General features: G+C 36.8%; 2 protein-coding genes across 2 annotated transcripts; one reads left to right on the top strand and one right to left on the bottom strand.

The window, feature by feature from the left end:
- The first annotated feature begins 402 nt into the window (after nucleotides 1-402).
- On the top strand, nucleotides 403-963 carry LOC131973847 (complement C1q-like protein 2). The gene is made up of 2 exons (XM_059335989.1): nucleotides 403-559; nucleotides 640-963. The coding sequence occupies exons 1-2, from the start codon at nucleotides 403-405 to the stop codon at nucleotides 918-920; spliced, it is 438 nt and encodes a 145-aa protein (XP_059191972.1). The 3' UTR covers nucleotides 921-963.
- Nucleotides 964-7,550: 6,587 nt separating this feature from the next.
- On the bottom strand, nucleotides 7,551-22,381 carry LOC131973758 (E3 ubiquitin/ISG15 ligase TRIM25-like). The gene is made up of 10 exons (XM_059335871.1): nucleotides 21,809-22,381; nucleotides 20,924-21,220; nucleotides 19,039-19,134; nucleotides 18,270-18,503; nucleotides 16,718-17,014; nucleotides 15,411-15,501; nucleotides 14,966-15,151; nucleotides 14,065-14,205; nucleotides 11,709-11,744; nucleotides 7,551-8,433 (listed from the first exon to the last, which is right to left on the bottom strand). The coding sequence occupies exons 1-10, from the start codon at nucleotides 22,136-22,138 to the stop codon at nucleotides 8,168-8,170; spliced, it is 1,974 nt and encodes a 657-aa protein (XP_059191854.1). The 5' UTR covers nucleotides 22,139-22,381; the 3' UTR covers nucleotides 7,551-8,167.
- Nucleotides 22,382-22,688: the final 307 nt, after the last annotated feature.

Here is a 22,688-nt window from a genome sequence, read left to right as displayed (position 1 = left end):
CTGTGTCTATTTAAAGTATCCATTATGTGTTATTAGTATGGCCAAACATTACTCATCATTTTCATTGCTCACCACACCTTATCAATAGATCTCCATCATTGTTTCTCTGTTTCTGATTGATGCTTTGCTCTCAAACTATATCAGCAGTTCTCCTCAACCATGACTTAGCACTTTTAGACAAAACAGGGTACGGTCAAACAGCTGTAAATAATGTGTTGTGCATGTTAACAGCGTGCTGCTCTGTAATTCACTGTCATTGCATCAACTCCAGAGCTGCAGACCAGACTGAGCAGCAGTGAGAGTGAACTTCTCATCAGCAAGACCAGGATCGAGACGCTGGAGAGAGAAAATACAGGTGATGGTTGTACACACACACACACACACACACACACTACATATAGAATGACTTTCACTAACTTTGTTCTGTTCTCAGAGAGGAAGGTGGCCTTTTACACAGGTCTGACTGATGACGGACATGTTGGACCATTCAACACAGACACCACACTGAAATACAGCAAAGTCTTCACCAACATCGGCGATGCTTACAATCCATCTACAGGTAATTTACTGCAGCTACCATCAACATGTTTACTCATGTTAATCTACATTTGTTACAGTTTTTCATTTTCTGCTCTGTAGGTTTCTTCACAGCTCCAGTCAGAGGGGTCTACTACTTCCAGTTCACTATGTGTGGTTACCAAACAGGTTACACGGGTGTCTATGTGTACAAGAACGACCAGTGGATCATGTTTAATGGGGAGAAGAAAGATGAGGCAGGTTATGACTTCATGACTAACTCTGTTGTCTTGGAGCTGATGGCAGGAGATGAAATCCGCCTCGTTCTCCCAGGAGGCTATCATCTCTATGACATCAATCACAACTACAACACCTTCAGTGGCTCCCTCCTCTTCACACTGTGACGATCCTTCAGCTGCTGTCTGACTCCTAATTGGCTAAACTTTGATTTACTGCATGTACCAAATAATGAGATTCTGCATCTGACTTCTCTGTTGTGTCATCACATGAAAGCAACATTGAAATAAATCTATGAAGCATTCAGAAAACAATGTTTGATCCCTGTGATTGTCGACAAAGTTTTATTTTTTCACATCTCGCACTCAGAACACTCAAAGGGCTGTGGGAATCTAAGTCTCTTAGGGCAGATTTCCAAGGTTTGAAAAAATAAAACTTTGTCATAGAGCTAAACCAAATACATCACCGGAAAGGTCTTGGCCTGGAGAGTAACATATATCAATTTCAAGGTTCTATAATATTCTTGCTTTGAGATATTGACCTTTGAACCTTAACCCTGGGGCATATTTAAATGATTATAACTAAGAGACAAAAAGGGTTCCAGACATGAGACCTACTGTTATAGAAAGGTGTTGACATGGACTATAATGTGAGCATAGTCACTAAGGGGTGGGAGTGGGGGGGGCTTTAGGATATGCTGAAAAAATAACAAATCCCCCATTGAACAAGACAATATTTAAATTCTGATGCCAAAAATGTGATTGACATCCCCTCAAACCCCTGGAAAGCCACTAATTAAGTATTTCCAACTTCCAATTTTAGGGGAAAACCTGTTTTATTAAAAAAACTCCCTAGACCTCTCGTTTTGTAGTTCTTCCGTATTAGGGTTGTGAAAACCTATTTCTACCCAATATATGGAATATCACACACTGTCTAATAAATAATTATACTGCATGTATATTATCTATGCTAAAAAAAAACAACAATGTTTGTTTAATGAAGATATTTTAACTAAAACAGGAGAGCAGAGTCGGGGCCATTTACAGTGAAGCGCGATTCAATGAGATCGCACAGCACATCCGCGAGGATCAGACCACATCCGGTAGCATCGTGGTAGATTACAAAATAAAACATATTTCAAAATAAAACACAGCGGATCGTCTTTTTCTGGCGAGATCTTCGCCACAAAGTGATTATGTACATTCACTGAGTGAATATTTAGAAAATAAAACATATATTTCTCGCTAGAAATGTGATCAAAATCCATTTTTATGCAGAAACAAAGTAACAAAATATAGATTTTTTCACTAAAAATAAGATAACTGTCCGCCATGTTTTTCGTTCCGACCGCCGGGACCTTGAAAGTCACGTGACTTGGACACAAACCAATAGGAAAAAATACCAGGTTGGGATATGACTGTCATTAACTTGCATTGTAGCGAAATCCGTGTCAATTTCACGGAAATTTGAGTGATTCCGTGGCTATTCCACGGATTTTGAGTTAAGAAAATCCGTGGCTATTTCACGGATTCCTGTGAGACCAGGTCCACTTTGTTCTCCCTGACGGCTCCTCTTCTGTGTGTTCAGACACCAGCTTTATGAATATCATACTTCATATCTGAAATATAGACATTATTGTTATTTTAGCCTCAGTTTAAATCAAGTGTGCTGCAGACATGAAAGGGTTACTGTCCTGAAATTAACGTCCATTAACGTTCCTCCCTTTCTGTCGGGGCACGAGTTAATACAGAGCTACATGCTGTCAAAGTGCAGAGTCAGCACTATTTTATGATGAAGAACTTGTTTTAAACATGGACTGGATTAATGTAAATACATATAAATAGAGAGAGATTGTTTAAGAGAAAAAACTCACAGATTTACAAGAAAAAAAAATCACAAATTTAAGAGAAAAAAAAATACAAAATTATGATTAAAAATAAATCTAAAATGCAAGAGAAATGACAAATTTACAAGAAAAAAAAATCAAATTTATGAGAAAAAAAATCAAATTTATGAGAAAAAAAAAACAAATTCAAGAGAAAATAAAGTCATGAAAATATTTTATGATGGTCAGCTGAACTTGTGTTAAACATGGACTGGATTAATGTAAATATATAGAGATTTTTAATGTTTATTTCTAAAATGAATGTATTATCACTCTGTTGTTTAAATGGCATTACTTTGGCTGAAGAGCAGTTTTCCAACAGTTTTAAAACAGTTTACAGGGACACAGAGTTAAAGCTGCCAGGCTCCATTGACAAAAACAATAATTTGACCTGACAGAACACAGCAGTTTGAGCGGCTCAGGCTGCAGGTTTTCCTTTCACAACATCTTAAATATAATAGATATTATGTGTTAAATATATTTGTAAAACAGTCACCGTTAATAATAAATCACTTTGCTACCTGCAGGTCTACCATACCTTCATTAAACACAAAAAATAAAAAATAAATAACGTGTCACCAGCCTTCACTGTCAGGCTGGAAATGATACATGACAACCAGAAGTACTCAGATCTTAACTGCAGTAAAAGTACTAAAACCACACTGTGAAAATACTCCAATACAATATATATGGGCAGAAATGACAGAAAAACATCATATTATGGGATGTCCAACAATGACCCCTCTCAACAAAAAAAAAGTCATACTATAGTATGTTGTTTTTTGTTTTTTGTCAAATTTTAAAATGCTTGGAATGGGTCCCTTATAGTCTGATACATATTAGAGCATATTATGGCCAGAAATTACAGAAAATCACCATATTATGGGATGTCCAAAAACTGAAAAAAAGTCATACTATAGCACAGGGGTGGGCAATTAATTTTCCCAAGGGGCCACATGACCAACACCACAAAGGTTGCAGGGGCCGGACCAAAACTCTGAACTAAATTCTGCTCAATATTAATGTAATCGCTTTATAAAATATAGTAAATTATCTGGTTTTGAGCTGCTACTGATAGGAATACATGTTATGATGAGACTGTTAATGTGGAGTAAAGTAATATATACTCCAATCACTATATCACTTTTCCATTTATTTTAAACACAACTCTAAATGACCTTTAGCAAGTTTACTATTGGTGTTTTTGTATTATTTAGCTTGTTTTTCATGTTTGTACATTTTCAAGGTGTTTTACAATGTTGTGATGCTTTTATTTTGAAAAGGTGTCATCCAGCGTAAAACGGGTGCTTTAATTTTGAAAGGTAGTGACAGGAAATAACCGGTAGAACGGTTAAATTAAAAAACGGTAAATAATAACGAGTGCGTTGTAATTCATATAAAGTTGATATAAAGTATCAAAAGGCTTCTATAGTGGCTGACTGACAGGACACAAGGTTTGTTAGAGTTTATTTTATTCTGTCATATATATTAGTGGCTATATTTGTTGTCTTAACTATAGTAAAAGTGCTTGTTAGCTCTAGTGCTAATGATAATGTTTGCTATTTCTTTCAAAATAAAAGCACTGCGGTTATATTGATTTCTAATTTCTTGGTAACCTCACGCGGGCCGGACAAGGACCGCCAACGGGCCGGATGTGGCCCGCGGGCCGCCCAATGCCCAGGTCTGCTCTAGCATGTTGATTTTTGTCAGAAATGGTCAAATTTTGAAAGGCCTTATAATGCTTGAACTGGGTCCCTTATAGTCTGATACATATTAGAGCATATTATGGCCAGAAATGACAGAAAATCACCATATAATGGGATGTCCAAAAATGACCCAATCAATAAAAAGTCGTACTGGGCCGTCCCGATGACACCTCGAAGCAGGCGGCCTGGGTTCAAATCCAGCTAGGAGCCCTGTAACGCCCACTGATGTAATAATGCCCACAAATGTAATAAAAATCTGCAGCTTTTAATGCAATAATCCCACAAACTTAATACATTTTCCACAAACGTAACAGCGGCTGACTACTACAAACGTAACACGCGATTTCCCTCAAATGTAATAACTATTACGTTTGCAGGGACTTATTACGTTTGTGGGGAAGTGAAAATCTTCAACTTTCAATATTGTAATAAATTCCCACCAATGTAATAACGCAAAGAATAATGGTTGTTGTGGTTGTTGTTGTTTGTTTGTTTGTGTCACCTAGCGGTAACCTTACCTAGCGGTAACCTCACCTAGAGGTAACCTCACCTAGTGGTAACCTCACCTAGAGGTAACCTCACCTAGAGGTAAACTCACCTAGCGGTAACCTCGCCTAGTAGTAACCTCCCCTAGGGTAACCTCACCTAGCGGTAACCTCACCTAGCGGTAACCTCACCTAGCGGTAACCTCACCTAGAGGTAACCTCACCTAGCGGTAACCTCACCTAGTAGTAACCTCCCCTAGGGTAACCTCACCTAGCGGTAACCTCACCTAGAGGTAACCTCACCTAGCGGTAACCTCACCTAGTAGTAACCTCCCCTAGGGTAACCTCACCTAGTGGTAACCTCACCTAGAGGTAACCTCACCTAGCGGTAACCTCACCTAGCGGTAACCTCACCTAGTAGTAACCTCCCCTAGGGTAACCTCACCTAGTGGTAACCTCACCTGGCGGTAACCTCACCTAGCGGTAACCTCACCTAGCGGTAACCTCACCTAGAGGTAACCTCGCCTAGTAGTAACCTCCCCTAGGGTAACCTCACCTAGAGGTAACCTCACCTAGCGGTAACCTCACCTAGAGGTAACCTCACCTAGAGGTAAACTCACCTAGAGGTAACCTCACCTAGTAGTAACCTCACCTAGCGGTAACCTCACCTAGTGGTAACCTCACCTAGCGGTAACCTCACCTAGAGGTAACCTCACCTAGTAGTAACCTCCCCTAGGGTAACCTCACCTAGTGGTAACCTCACCTGGCGGTAACCTCACCTAGCGGTAACCTCACCTAGAGGTAACCTCGCCTAGTAGTAACCTCCCCTAGGGTAACCTCACCTAGTGGTAACCTCACCTAGAGGTAACCTCACCTAGCGGTAACCTCACCTAGAGGTAACCTCACCTAGCGGTAACCTCACCTAGAGGTAACCTCACCTAGTGGTAACCTCACCTAGTGGTAACCTCACCTGGCGGTAACCTCACCTAGCGGTAACCTCACCTAACAACAGAAACACAGAGCTAATGGAAAAATGGCGAAGCGTCAGGGAGACGAAAATGCTGAATATCTCAAAAAGAAAAAGATGAAGATTTCCAAATCCCTCACTAACTTTAGTGTTTTTACAATAGAATTGATATTATATATCGAGACTTTAGAGTTGATGTCAAATAAGAAATGTGAACTGCTACACTTTAAAAACGTATTTTCAGAAACCCCAGAATAGTATAAAAGTAAGCACCTTATACCCTATGTGCATTATTATATTATTTTATTTTCATATATATATTAATCTACAGTTGCTGTAACTGTATGTCTTTGTATGTCTTGTTTATATCCTGAATGTCTGTATTTCTCTCTTTAACTCTCTGGAGTTTTGGTCAACATTTAGAACCAAAAAGAAACAAAGAAAAACCAACATAAATGTGATCTTGTGATTGTGTGTGATCCTGTCATCAACTCTGGTTTTTATTCTAGTGGGACTCTGTTTGATTTGGCTCTTTGTGTTTAGACGAACAATTTTGGTCATTTTGTGTCTTTTTTTGGTCATTTTGTCTTTTATTAGTCATTTTGTGTCTTTTTTGGTCATTTTGTGTCTTTTTTTAGTCCTTTAGTCCAACATAAAATGTGATTTTGAATCTTTTTTTAACTTTCAAAACACTATCATGCTCAATAAAGAATATTAAATGTATCAAATGTGACCAAAGGTGTCAAATCTAACATATAAGAGGGTTCCATCCAGTTCTATCATTTGATACTAAATCTATTTGAGCTTGTCTCCAGTTTTACTTGGTATATCATCATCAAACTGAAACTTAGAGGTAAATGTACAGTAGGGCTCCACGCTGCTTTGTTTTCTAGTCTGATGGAGGCAACAAGTCTGGATTATTTGGAGCTTTAGAGACTTTAGAGGGTTAAAACATTTGAAAAGGATTTAATCAAACGGCTCTTTTAGACTTTACAAACTTTATCAGAGTGAATACATTAAATTCTGATAATAAAGACATTTTGTGTTGTGGAGGTTGTGACAAATAAATTAGTTATGCAAGTTTATGGGAAAAAGTAGTGAAGTGAATTTTTTCAGCCCACTAGATGGCGCTCTTGGTTTAAAAAAAGGGTTCGGCGAGTGTTTTCAGCACTTTGTTAAACAGACAGAAACAATATGAAATTATTTAACAAGGACGACTGTTAATACAAACAGAGAAACTGAGTCTGACTGGGAGAGAAAAATATTTTATTGGTAACAATTATAGAATATATAGTTGTTTACAGAAATGGTAGAAAATATAATATAGAGTTTGGTGAAATTAACAAAAAGTGATTTTGTTTGAACTGAATGTAATGAAGAGAACTTTAGAATTTAATGAACATTCCAACAAATATATTCATATAAACACCAAATGTTTAATGTGTTGTTATTAATGCTCCATATTCATCAGAGGAGGAGGAGGAGGAGGAGGAGGAGGAGGAGGAGAAAGAGGAGGAGTAAAACTGGTGTGTTGGTGTAAACCAGTATTATTGATGTAATAACTGACTGCTGCTCACTGAATCAATATTGATAGACGAGTTAATCATTGATCAGTTTATCAAACAGAGGACAGGTTGATGTTATTTTACCTGATGAAACTCAAATGATGATGTAAACATGACATCACTATGTAATAAACAAGTAAACACTTTATATCATCATGATTATTATTCAAATTCCAGCAAGCAAACCAGCAGCTGTGTGTGTGTGTGTGTGTGTGTGTGTGTGTGTGTTCTTGTTCTTCCTACATAGTGAGGACCAGAACACGTTTTTAACCAACAGAGTGAGGACATTTTTGCAAAGTGAGGACATTTCGGCCGGTCCTCACTTCTTTAAAGGCTTTTTTGAGATTTCAGACTTTGTATATATATACATAGATTTTTTTTACATTTTTATGTATTGATTCGTGTATTTCAGACTTAATATTATAAAGTAATGTTATATTTTAGTCTTAATATAATTTTATCTCACTTTTTTACTACATCACTATCTAGATAGTAATTTCCCTTTCAAATAAACTTATAATTTCTCTTATTTTTATGTTTAAATTAGTTTATATATCCAAAACAAACTGTGGTAAGTGTAATTACTGCTTGGTTTTGAGTTGGATTTTGTGTTGTTTTATATCATTATTTCTCTGAATTAAAGCCAAACTGAAATCTAAAACTTTGTCACAAGATAAAACAGACATCAAGGAGTTCATTTTTAGTGATAACTCTATTTAAACCATAAATGTATTTACTGTAGTGAGTCTTTGTAGGACGGTTATAGAGCCTCGATATGTCAGGAAGTAAATATATCTGCTGCGTGCTTATTTTTTTTTTGTTTGTGTTTGGTGTTTGGATGGTTTCTGTGTTGCAGACTTTTCTTTCTTGGTAGAATCAGATCCTTTAGATCCTTTAGATCCCTCAGATTCTTTAGATCCTTTAGATCCCTCAGATCCTTTCGATCCTTTCGATCCTTTAGATCCCTCAGACCCTTTAGACCCTTTAGACCCTTTAGATCCTTTAGATCCTTTAGATTCTTTCCCACTGGGTTTAGTTCCTCCTGCAGCACTGGGAGGTCTCTTCTCTTGTTCTGGGGGAGAAAATATAAAAAAAGGTTTCTGATGCTGATACTATTGTGCTTTTACTTCAGTAAATTTTGAATGCAGGACTTTTACTGTAGTGGAGTCATTTCACAGTGTGTATTAGTACTTTTACTGCAGTAAATAAAGTAATCAGACTGGTTCCAGCAGCTGCAGAGTGACTCATCGTGTCTCTCAGCTGATTGAAGGTGTGGAGCTTTATGGGAAGGTTTATACTCTGTTGTTTTACTGGAAGGTTCCTGTGAACTCAGTCCTTGGTTTGATAAACTGGTGTGACTTGTTAATATGAATGAGGTGGAACATTCCCAGCTAGCCTGAAACTAGCCTTAAACTAGACTGAAACTAGCCTCAAACTAGCCCTAAAACTAGCCTTAAAACTAGCCTCAAACTAGCCCTAAAACTAGCCTTAAAACTAGCCTTAAAATTAGCCTCAAACTAGCCTTAAAATTAGCCTCAAACTAGCCTTAAAATTAGCCTCAAACTAGCCTTAAAATTAGCCTCAAACTAGCCCTAAAACTAGCCTCAAACTAGCCTTAAACTGGCCTCAAACTAGCCTCAAACTAGCTTCAAACTAGCCTCAAACTAGCCTCAAACTAGCCCTAAAACTAGCCATAAACTAGCCTCAAACTAGCCTTAAACTAGCCTCAAACTAGCCCTTAAACTAGCCTTAAAACTAGCCTCAAACTAGCCCTAAAACTAGCCCTAAAAATAGCCTTAAACTAGCCTCAAACTAGCCTTAAAACTAGCCTCAAACTAGCCTCAAACTAGCCCTAAAACTAGCCTTAAACTAGCCTTAAAACTAGCCTCAAACTAGCCCTGAAACTAGCCTTAAACTAGCCTCAAACTAGCCTCAAACTAGCCCTAAAACTAGCCTTAAAACTAGCCTCAAACTAGCCTTAAACTAGCCTCAAACTAGCCTTAAACTAGCCTCAAACTAGCCTTAAAACTAGCCTTAAACTAGCCTCAAACTAGCCCTAAAACTAGCCTTAAAACTAGCCCTAAAACTAGCATTTAACTAGCCTTAAACTAGCCTGAAACTAGCCTTAAACAAGCCTCAAACTAGCCTTAAACTAGCCTCAAACTAGCCTCAAACTAGCCTTAAACTAGCCTCAAACTAGCCTTAAACTAGCCTCAAACTAGCCTTAAAACTGGCCTCAAACTAGCCCCGCCCACAAACTGAAGCTCATTCTACTGTTTCAATAGAAACACCCAGTGGATCAACAGGATGGTAAAACTAGCCCTAAAACTAGCCTTTAACTAGCCTGAAACTAGCCTTAAACTAGCCTGAAACTAGCCTCAAACTAGCCTGAAACTAGCCATAAAACTAGCCTCAAACTAGCCTCAAACTAGCCTTAAAACTAGCCTCAAACTAGCCTCAAACTAGCCTTAAACTAGCCTCAAACTAGCCTTAAACTAGCCTCAAACCAGCCTCAAACTAGCCTTAAAACTGGCCTCAAACTAGCCTCAAACTAGCCTGAAACTAGCCCCGCCCACAAACTGAAGCTCATTCTACTGTTCCAATAGAAACACCCAGTGGATCAACAGGATGGTTCACATTGATGGAAGTTGTTTTTGAGGTTTGTGTATTATCTACAGTTGGTAGCAGCAAGAGGTGGAAGGTACATTTACTCAAGTACTGGACTTTAGTACAGTTTTGAGGTACTTGTACTTCACTTCACTATTTCAATTTTATGTAACTTTATACTTCTACTTCACTACATTTATCTGACAAGTTTAGTTACTAGTTACTTTTTGGGTCACGATTTAACATGAAAAACATGAAACATTAACCCGCTGGGCTTTATGATCAGATAACGTGACTTTTTTAAAATCGTAGTGACAAAAAACGAGGTGCCGTCTCCTCGCTGTTGTCCACTTCACTCCAGATTACAGACGTGAAACTTTCTACAGTTTTCTGTTTGATGCTCCTCGGTCATTTAAAACCAAAGATATGATCGTTTTAATTTGATAGAACAGAAATATTTATCCAAGAGTGAAAGTAGGATGGGACGAGGCAGGTCTAATCATCTAACACTGTTCCTATAAATAAACATGTTTTTGTGTATAGTTTTATTATATTTGAATTTTACGTGTTATATAGAGTTATATATATGTTCATATTTGTAACCTATGTTTACATTTTTTTTAGGTCCGAAATAGTTCATTGAGCATATTTGTGGTTTTTATTGTCATAAATAGTAAAATTTTATTTCAGATTTCATGATTTTTGGGCTGAATATGTTAATAAAATAGGTTAAAGTGAAAAAAAAAATAGTCAGATCATGTTGAAGTTGTGCTGAGAAAATGCCAAATACCAAACATGAGTATAGTAAATATTACTCATAACATTATATTAGGTAGTTAAATGAGTCCTGTCTTTACAAAATTAAATTAATAACACTGCATACATAAATGCACCAATAATAATAATAATAATAATAAGTATAAAAGTTCATTCTGCATAACTAGTACTTTTACTTTTGATACTTTAAGTACATTTTGATGCTGATACTTTTGTACTTTTACTTCAGTAAGTTTTGACTGCAGGACTTTTACTGTAGTGGAGTAATTTCACAGTGTGTATTAGCACTTTTACTGCAGTAAATAAAGGACCTGAATACTTGTAGTGAGCAGTGTAAAAAGCTGGTTTTAGCCACCTACAATAAGTCAATATCAGTTTATTTGACGCTATATCTATAATATCTGTCAGCAGCCTGTTTAGTTTCCTGTGGAGGAACTAGATCTGTTCTCTGCTCGTCAGTTTGGACTTCATCGATCGATCGATTGGTTTGTTTGTGTTGTTGTGAAACTTTGGTGAACTAAACTAACCTTTAAAACATTAAAGTCAACCATCATCTACTGTGTTTAACACATGAATTATCTCTTTTGATTTCACAAACTGCTGAAACAAAAACAGAACATGATTCAAACTCAGGACACAAACACCCAGAGAAGCTGATTAATGTGGTTCAGCAGCTAATTATTCACTTCTATAAGTTTAATAATTCTGGCACCAAAAGAAACCTGAGCAGCAAAACAATAAACAAAGATCTTTGATTCTTAACCACAAACCTATGAAAGTTTTTTTTTGTATTTTTTTGTAGGTTTTTTATATGTATGAAAAGCGCTTTATAAATAAAGTTTGATTTGATTTCTCACGTGTCCTATTTTAATATGACAAAATTATTAAACCGCTGAACAAAAACAATATTCATGAAATAATCAAACTTCACTGTGTACTAGAATATTTAGTAAACAGACTTACTCTGTGAGGTTTGGTGGCTGCTGTCACTCTTCTTGTCTGTGTGAAGAAAAAAAAGCAACACATTAAAAAACATAAAACACATTTAATCTGTTTTACTAAAGAATAGAAACCAAGGAAAACATTTTGAGGCTATCCATCATCATCAGATCATACCTGATACAGATAAAATGAGACAGAGATGATTCCTGAACATTAAATATCAAACATTTTGTTCATGACAGGATTTATATTCTTAAAGCTGCTACTGAAAGTCTCTGTGGTGAACATGTCGGAGCATTTAGCAGCTAAAGAGACAGAGATCTACATCAGGAGGTGGTGGAGACTAAAACGGAGCTAAAAGACGAGTTAACACTGGACAAACATTCATCAGGTGACATGAAACCGACTGAATGAATATTAATGTAGCTCCATATTTAGTTATCTTTAATCTGCTGTATGTGTCTGGCAGCAGGGCTGGACCACATATTGATATAAAAGATAACAATATATTTTTAAATGTGATATGGAATTAGACCATATTGCATATGTCGATATAGTTTAAAAAAATATATCTTTCTTTCTATATAAATGCTGCCCTTACTAGGGTTTGTCATATTTAGTTCTTTTGTAATGTTCATTATTCTTTTCTCATAAATATAAATATTTCAGAAAAAGATTGGCCTATTTTATTTCATAGGCTATGTTTATTTAAATGTGCACTTTATGGAGCTTTGATTAAAAAAAGGTTCTCCTGTTGTTCTACAGTATTTATGTTCACTTAAATAAATCAATAAAACTACTTGTGACATGTCATATTAGACTTTGACTGAACATTTGCTCTCACTTTGAGATAAAAATATCAGGATATATATCGTATATCGATATTCAGCCTGAATATATCAGGATATGACTTTAGTTCATATCTCCCAGCTTTAGTCTGCAGCAGAAATCAAATCAAACCTGGACGAGTGAAATAAAAACCATCTGCAGGTTTGTTTACATTAAATATAAAAGTTTGTTCTTCTGTGTTTGTGTGAGTTGATCCTTTAATAACCAGATATGATGAGTCATGCTGCTGTCACATGAATCATTTAAAGGTTCTGGGTCGACTGAGCAGGTAAACACTGAGGACAGGTGGCGTTAAAACAGGAAACGCCCAAATAAAGAGATTATAAAAACATGTTGAGACCAAAAATAGAAGCAAAAACACAAAATAACAAAAAAGAGATGAAAAAATGACGCAAAAATGGCACAACATTTTCGAAATAGAAACAAATTGACCAAAAACAGAGTCATGTAAAAATAATATTAGACCACTGTTGTGTTCAGAAAACACTGAAGAGAACCAGGTGGTTTAATAATTGTTTCCATGACTGTTTGTCCTTTGACCAGTTTTAATACCGTCATATTCAAACCTTTAAACTATAATAACAGTAAAGTTATTAAAGTGTCAAATGAAGGTGAGCCATAAAAACACTTTATGACAGATCAGCACAGTGAACCAACTGAGTATCGAGTCATAATACTTCTCAGAGGACAATATTTACATATTAAACACACTTTTAAAATTGGTCTTTTGTTGTATTATTTTTTTTAAAACAGTGAATTTTAGGTCTTCATTAACTGTAAGCCATAATCATTATAATTAGAGGACATTCAATAAATGAAGACATGAAATGTTTCATTCTGTGTGTAATGGATCCGTTAATATTAATAAACAGGACAAGATGTTATTATCTGTTGTATCAAAAGATAGAAAGAAACACACACACACACACATGCATACAATATAGGAGACATCATACAGGCTAAAACATTTGAATTATGTATATTTGAATTTGAATTGCTTAACTTGAATAATTGCATTAAAAACTGAATTTGAATCACACAATTTGAATTTGTGATGTTCAATTTGAATCATTGTATTGAAAATCTGAATCGTAATTTGAAATTTAATTTGCATACGGGTAGTTGAGGCAGAGCAATTGAGCTCAGATACACTGATTGCTGATTGGCCGAAGAGGTGCCATGGCAACCGGGTGGCAACAAATGTTACAAAAGCAAACGGAGGTGCTGATTGGCCGAGGAGGCGCTCTGTGTATCTGAGCTCGATTGCTCTGCCTCAACTAGCCGACAAGAACAGCAGACCAACATTAATTACAAGAAATAATTTTGTGCATTTTTACACTGCACTTTTAAGATTTCATGCTCAGATGCATGTAGTTGTACTGAGGGCCACTTCAGGTGAGGCTGAGGGCCGTATGTGGCCCCCGGGCCTCATGTTGATCATCCCTGTTCCAATGTATTGAGATGCACCAGTTTAGTATTTATGAGTTAAAAACATAGTTATCATTATAAAAATGAACTCATGTTGTACCTGTTGTGTCTGTGTGGCCCTTGGCCCCTGTGGCCCCTGTGGCCCCTGTGGCCCCTGTGGCCCCGTGAGGACTCACTTTATGAACCTTACTGGCCACTTTCTTCCCTGGAGACGTTTTCTTCCCTTGAGGTTTCTGAGGATCTTTAGTTCAGAGAATGCAGCAGGTTTGACTATGCAGGAACATTAATATGTTTTATGACACGTCATCATTGATTGGCTGATTGATCCTTTCAGTGATTCTATTAATTCATGCTTATCATGCAGACTCAATTAAATTACATTGTTGCTTAGAATTTCTATTATTATAGAATCTCAATGATCCGACAGTATTGCTGTCTGCTGCATCGCTTTGAATCATATTGTCAGAATCAAAACAATAACTTAATGGTCCGTGTATCTTTTGGTCATTGGAATTGTTCTTCACAAAAGGATATAAACAAAATACTAATGGTTATTTGATTTTTGATCCAAAATACAAACACTAAAATTAAAAATACAAGGCTTAATAATAATAATAATAATAATAATAAATACAAGGCTTAATAATAATAATAATAATAATAAATACAAGGCTTAATAATAATAATAATAATAATAATAATAATAAATACAAGGCTTAATAATAATAATAATAATAATAATAATAATAATAATAAATACAAGGCTTAATAATAATAATAATAATAATAATAAATACAAGGCTTAATAATAATAATAATAATAACGGACACAAAATGACCAAAAATAGATGTAAAAATGACTAAAATAGACATAAAATGAAAATAATGAATAAGATGATCTAATACAACTATATATATATATATATATATATATATATATATATATATATATATATATATATATATATATATATATATACATATATATGTGTGTGACGTACGTGTCTTGTGTCCTGTCGTAGAGCGAGGAGCTCTGTAGAACGATGGCTGCTGCTGCTGAGGACTCCAACCTCCATGTGAACTGATATAAACAGGAACCGGCTGGTAGAACGTCTGGATGGAGGGACAACCTGCAGCGAAGGGCCCCGGAAGATCTGGAAGATCTGGAAGCTCTGGAAGCTCCGGGACTGTAAACAGGAAGGTGTAATGAGACGATATTTCATGCACCATATGTTTACATTGTAAAGAATCACGTGTTACAAAAGACTCACCATCAATCAGTTATTTATCAAAACTTCAAAGATTCAGTATTCACTACCAGCATCAATCAGATTTAATATTTTATCTACTTTTAAAGTTACAATGTGTATGTTTATCTTACATGCAAGCAAATATTTATTAGACAGGTATTAGGTAGAAGTTAGACTGGTTTTCAGTAAGATGAACGTACCAGGTTGCAGCCCAGGTTGAGTATCTGCAGTATTTGCAGTATCTGCAGTAGTTGCAGTATTTGCAGGTGAGAGCGGAGCTGCTTCATCTGTCGGAGGTAAAACTACAGTTAGACGTCCTGCTACAATGATGATACAGGGAATTATTTTAATAAAACTCAGAATGTTGAACAGATAAAAACAGAGCAACGATACAGTAATACTAGAAAATGTCCTCTGGGTAAATAGTGAAAGGGCCACGGGGGCTACTGCCGGTGTGTGTACACTATGATGAGATTCTTCAGAGATTTATAACTATTAATACTAGTAATGTTATGATACTATATAATATACAAGGAGCACACCTACAACAAGCATTCCTTTACAAGTATTTATTTATACAGCAACCTATGACCTTTAACCTCAAAATGTGTGTGTGTGTGTGTGTGTGTGTGTGTGTGTGTGTGTGTGTTTGAAGCGTGTGTGTGTGTGCGTGTATCTGTAATCACATCAAAGCATCAAAGGCTTTGGGGTTGACCAATCAGAGCAGAGCAATCAACAGAATTAACTGCAGCTGTAGAATGTTCCTGAACAGTGACAGCAGCCAGAGGTGGACAGGCTGGAATTTCTGGCCTCGAACAGAAAACATTTTTGGCAAAACCATAATACCTATCATTGATCCGACTTCACTTTGAGCGTCCTGAGTTCTTCCTGAGCGTCTACATATGGTTTTTTAAGAAAAATGAAGAAATAGCTTTGTTAGAGCGATCTAAAAAAACTGTTCCATCTCCATCGTTTTTAATATGGGAGCCAATGAGGCTGTTGGTGGTGTTGGTGGCCCATCTGTGCGTCCTACGCCCAAACTATTGTCCGTCCCATTCACTTCAATGCAAAATTTTGGGTTGACTGCAAAGCGTTAAAATGTTAACCCTCTGGAGTCTCCCCAAGCAGCAAAGCATGACTTCTTCATCACATCCAGACGTAAAAACAAAGCAGAAAAGACACAAAAATAAACAAAATTACTAAAAAGACACAAAATAACTAAAAAAAGACACAAAATAACTAAAAAAGACACAACAATAGACACAAAATGACTTACAAAGACACAAAATGACCCAAATTGTTCCTCTAAACACAAAGAGCCAAATCAAATGGAGTCCCACTAGAATAAAAACCAGAGTTGATGACAGGATCACACACAATCACAAGATCACATTTATGTTGGTTTTTCTTTGTTTCTTTTTGGTTCTAAATGTTGATCCAGTAAGTCAGAATAAAAAATCAATTATTATTATTATCAGGTCATATAGGTGAAAAATATACCAACATGGTATTTAAACATGTTTTAAGGTGAATACAGGCAGGATGGAAGGAGTCAGACATGGAGGAAATAGACCATAATAAATATACATCATATTCACCTGGTTTCAGCGTCAGTATTCTGTCCTCTACAGGCTGTTTCAGCGTCAGTATTCTGTCCTCTACAGGCTGTTTCAGCGTCTCAGTCAGGAAATCCTTCAGCGCTGCAGCGAAGCTCTGAGCTGCCGTCACCTTGTTGGAGTCGAGGCTGATTGGAGGAACGTGAGGCTCAAACTTCACAGCGCGAGGCATCTCCACTGAAGCCTGAAGAACAAGAACAAGAACAAGGAGAGAAGATCAGTGAGTGATGGATGCAGACGACACCGAGTCCTGTTAGAAACATTGTTTTTGGTGTTTTTGCTTTAAAAAATAGCTAAAATAATTTGTCAATTATCAAAATTGTTGCTTAACCCTCTGGGATCACTTTAATTTATTACCCTTTCAACAACAAAAAACGTGATAAAAACTTTACAGATTAATATTTTTTTTCTCCTTTTTTCTGCATAAACCTCTTAACCCATTGAGGCCTGAAAAACCGCTGGGCGATTTTAAAATAAGCCTCTAATTTTCTGGAAATTCTGAAAAAATTCTGGGAAAAAAAGTGTCAACTCTTCTACTAAATAATGGATTTTTCAGTCTCTGTAGCAGATAGAAATGATATTCAAAAAGTATTTGAGAGCTTATACAAATACTACAAAACGACGTATCCGCTTTCCAGACTTCAATGGGTTAAACCAGTGGTTTTCAAAGTGGGGGCCGCGGCCCCCTGGGGGGCCGCCAGGGGGCGCTAGGGGGGCCTCAGAAAATTGGAGGGAAGATGAGAAAAAAAATATATATATTTTTTATTTTTTTATTTTATTTTTTTAATAACCATTTGTCCTGAACCGTACAATACGTAAACTGCCGTAATCGTGGGATTCTCAAGTTCAGCTGCAAATTCGGCATGACGACGTCATAATCTGTGTAGACAGTTGTTATCGAATTATTGAATGGTAAATAAAAGTAAGAAAATACATTCTAAAAGTTGATGTTTATTTGGATATTTTGTAGCATTGTCGGTGGGTTTGGGGGTCCCCGGCCAGAAGCTAATGCTATTTGGGGGGCCTTGGCAAGGAAAAGTTTGGGAACCCCTGGGTTAAACAACTGTCTTTTTTAGTCAATTTGTGTCTTTTTTGGTCATTTTGTGTATTTCTTTGGTCATTTTGTGTCCTTTTTTTAGTCAATTGTGTCTCTTTTTTAGTCAATTTGCGTCTTTTTTGGTCATTTTGTGTATTTTGTGTCTTTTTGACGTCATCTTGTGGTTTGGGAAACACTGATTGATATTTCTTTACATTTTACTGACCAAACAACTAATCAATTAATCGTTTAAATAACCGACAGATGAATGGACAATGATAATAATGGTTAGTTGCAGCTCTGATCTCTACTGTCTGTCCTCATGTCTCTGTGTCTCCAGGTTAAATGTCCTCATGTCTCTGTGTCTCCAGGCTAAATGTCCTCATGTCTCCGTGTGTCCCACCTGGAGGAAGGAAACGTTCTCCGTGTGACTCAGCAGCTCGGTGACTTCTTCTCTGGTTTTATTCATCTTCTCAGCGTTCTCACTCAGTCTCTCCATCACCTCCTGGACCTGGTTCTGAGCCGTCTGCAGCTCCTGGTCCAGGTCCCGCTGGGCCCCCCGCTCCTCCTGGACCAGCAGGTCCTGGATCTGCTGGTAGACAGCAGCCAGCGCTGACTTCCTGTTGGCTGCTGCATTCTGGGTAATAACCAGGAGAGGAGATCAACACAGCAAACACACTGTAAAAAATGTCCCGTTGGCTTTAACTGTCAGCTGTTGTTACCAGAATATTACAGTAAAAAATACAGAACAAATGTCAACATCTTTACAGAACAACTTGTAACTTACATCCTAAAACTGTAGTAATTAAAAAAAATATATACATTTCAAAGATTATAGCGTCCTTTACTGCTAATTTTACAGGATGATGCTGCTTTTATACTCATTATTTATGCTAAATTTACATGCAGATTTTGCTTATTGTGCATTGAATACCAGTAAATTAATATTCAGTTATTTATTGAACACTGAATACCAGTAAAATGTACAAGTTGTTCTGTAAAGTTGTTTACATTTGTACTGTATTTGTTGCAGAATTATTCTGGAACCACAGCTGACAGTTTTTTCTGTAAAAGCAACAGGATGTTTTACAGTGTAGTTAACAGACAGACGTCAATAAATCAATAACTCATTAGTTTTCTACTCTGGTGGAGATGTAACTGATAGAAGTTACCTTCAGTTTGCTCTTCATGTCGTTCATGTGGAACAGAACCAAGTCAGTCTTCTCCAGCTTCTGGTCCAGGAGACACAGCTTCTCTCTCAGCTCAGACTACAAATGGACAACACAAACACAAACAACTGGGTTTTATTGGGTTTTTTATAAGTACAGGTGATTGTTCACCCAGTAGTTTTAAAATGAATGGTGGTGTTCCCCAAGGTTCAATGCTAGGATCAACTCTTTTTTTTTTTTTTAACTGTAATGTTTATTAGGTTTTTTTTTCCATGTACACAAGAGACATACACAACAAAAGAAAAAACACTTAACATTAATAAAACAGAATCAACATTCATAGCTGCGGGTATCCATATTCTACTAAATCAGATTCATACAGTTTACAGTTCACATTGTTATGTTATGTCATACAACACCCATTTTTTCCACTTTGAAATAGAAACATCTTCCTTCAGTCCAAGTTGGTAGGTGATTTTTTCCATATAGTATATTTCTCTTCCAGTCCCTAGCCATTGTTCTATGGAGGAGATTCAGTCTTTACCAGTTCCTTGTTCTTGTCTTCTTGGTCGCAATCAGCAGTATCTTGACTATATACAGTTGAAACCAGAAGTTTACATACACTATATAAAAAGACACATATGCTTTTTTTCTCACTGTCTGACATGAAATCAGAGAATCACTTTTCCTGTTTTAGGTCCGTTAGGATTACCAAAATTATTTCTATTTGCTAAATGCCAGAATAATGAGAGAAGGATTTTTTTAGACAATTTTTTATGACTTTCTTCAAAGTCAGAAGTTTACATACATTTGTATGTGCAAGTCCACAATTCTCTTCCTGATATCTTGGTTGATTTCTTTTGACTGTCCCATGATGTCACACAAAGAAGCAGTGTGTTTCAGGTGAGCCTTAAAATACCTCCACAGGTGTGTCTCTAATTAACTCTAATGTTGTCAATAAACCAATCAGAAGCTTCCAAAGACATGACATCATCATCTGGGCTTTCCCAAATTGTTTCAAGGCATAATAATGTTAGTGTATGTAAACTTCTGACTTTGAAGAAGGTAATAAAAAATTGTCTAAAAAAATCCTTCTCTCATTATTCTGGCATTTAGCAAATAGAAATAATTTTGGTAATCCTAATGGACCTAAAACAGGAAAAGTGATTCTCTGATTTCATGTCAGACAGTGAGAAAAAAAGCATATGTGTCTTTTTATAAAGTGTATGTAAACGTCTGGTTTCAACTGTAACTATCATTACTAGTTACACTTTCAGTTACATTTCCAAGGTACATCATTTTACTTTCATTTGGTATTTCATACCCCAATATATCTTTAATTATGGCACCGACATCATCCCAAAAGGAGCGCAGCCTGGGGCACATCCAGAAAACATGTGCATGGTTAGCTTCCTCGCTCCCACATGCAGAACATAGTTGTTCTCTAGCACTTTGTTGACTTTTAATCTTGGCTGTGATAAAGAAACAGGTCAAATTTTTTCCACCCAGATTCCCTCCACGTTTGTGAACTTGTACACCACTTAACTATTGGTCCAAGTTGTGCTGCCTCATAATAATCTTTTAAATTTGGGAGTGCCATAGCCCCCCCATAAATATAATATATATATATATATATATATATATATATATATATATATATAAATATAAACATAAACACACAGACCTGTTTGAGGCTCCTCTGGTCCTTTAACATGTATAATATAAACACACAGACCTGTTTGAGGCTCCTCTGGTCCTTTAACATGTATAATAGAAACACACAGACCTGTTTGAAGCTCCTCTGGTCCTTTAACATGTATAATAGAAACACACAGACCTGTTTGAGGCTCCTCTGGTCCTTTAACATGTATAATATAAACACACAGACCTGTTTGAGGCTCCTCTGGTCCTCGGGGGACATGAAGGAGCAGCCTTTGTGGTCCTGCTGGAGGCAGAAGCTGCAGATGGGACGGTCATGCTGGCTGCAGAACAAGTCCATCAGCTTGTGGTGGTCTGAGCAGATCCGCTCCGACAGGTCTCCGACAGGCTCACTCAGCTGGTGGAAGCTCAGGTTGGGGTTTTCCCGGTGAGGGCGCAGGTGGTCCTCACAGTAAGAGGCCATGCAGGTGAGACAGGTCTGGGACGCCTCTGCTTCCATACAGGTATCACAGCGGATCACTATCACCTATCAGCGGATAGTTTTGGATTTTTCATTAGTTTCAGTTTTAATTTTGTTGTGAATTTTTGTTTTCAAATTCAGTTAGTTTTAGTTAGTTTTTAGAGTGAGTTTTCTAGTTTTAGTTTAGTTTTTATTTTTTGAAAATGCTTAGTTTTAGTTTAGTTTTTATTAGTTTTAGTGTTAGTTTTAGTTTTTTCTGTAATGGGCTATGTGTTGGTGCCAGATTCAAAGAGGTCATAATAAATGTTTCCTTTATTTCCTTTGTTTTATCATCTCAGCCCCAATAAGGTTATTAACTGTTTTGTATTTTGGTTCTAGTGTAAACATCCCAGTCTCAGTAAACATATTCACCATGTGTTGCATGTTCAAATAGAAACACTGAATTATGAATGAAAAAAGTTGACAAAAACGAAAACTAAGGACATTTCCACTATAATTATAGTTAGTTTTAGTTAGTTTTGTAACCACACAATACAGTTTCAGTTAGTTATTGTTTTTCAAAAAACTCTAGTTTTTATTTTTATTTCAGTTAACGAAAATGTTTTTTCAATTCTAGTTTTAGTTATTTCGTTAGTTTTCGTTAACTATAATAACCTTGTCCCGGTCCCGGTCCTGGTCCCGGTCCTGGGCTCTGCTCTCCCCCGACAGCAGACCAGGGTCACTCTTGTTGGTCCTCATGTTGAAGGTCTCCACCACGGTGCTGAGGACCGTGTTCTTCTTCAGCTCCGGTTTGGTGGCGAAGTGGGTCCGACACTGAGGACAGCAGTAGGAGTCCTTCCAGGTGGCCAGGAGGCAGTCCTGGCAGAAGTTGTGTCCACAGGGGATCGTCACAGGACAGTCAAAGGGACTGAGACAGATGCTGCAGGTCAGCTCGTCCTCCAGACTCAGCAGAGAGAACGGGACCTCACAGTCCACTTCAGCCATCTTCTCATGAAGACCAGACTCTGATATCAGGCTGAGAGAGGAAACCAAACTTCACTTCTGCTAAATAAATAAATAAAAGACCGACAATTGCGTCACATAGAAGATATTCTCACCATATTATTATTATTATTATTATTATTATACAGCCATAAATATAAAGGCCAACTCTCTGTATATAACTTACCGTTTGTGTTGTGCAGATAAATCAGCTCACACGCACTTTATTATATTTTTTACCCGACGACTCATGACGCGCTGACGTCAGCAGGCAGTTCTCTGTGTGTGTATGTGTTCTTGTTCTTTGTACATAGTGGGGACATTTCGGCCGGAACGAATACTAGAATTGAAAAAACATTTTCGTTATCTGAAATAAAAACAAAAACGAGTTCTCTATTAAACGATAACTAACTGAAACTGTATTTTGTGGTTCCAAAACTGACTAAAATTATAGTGAAAATGTCCTTCGTTTTGGTCTTTGTCAACTTTTTTCATCCGTAAACCTTTTTGGTTGATATGAAATCTATTTCATCTATCTGGTTTTATGACTTAA

This window comes from Centropristis striata, chromosome 1 (genome assembly GCF_030273125.1).
Source record: "Centropristis striata isolate RG_2023a ecotype Rhode Island chromosome 1, C.striata_1.0, whole genome shotgun sequence".
NCBI lineage: Eukaryota > Metazoa > Chordata > Actinopteri > Perciformes > Serranidae > Centropristis > Centropristis striata.
The sequence above is the reverse complement of the archived record's forward strand: the minus strand, read 5'-3'. Positions and strand labels throughout refer to the sequence as shown.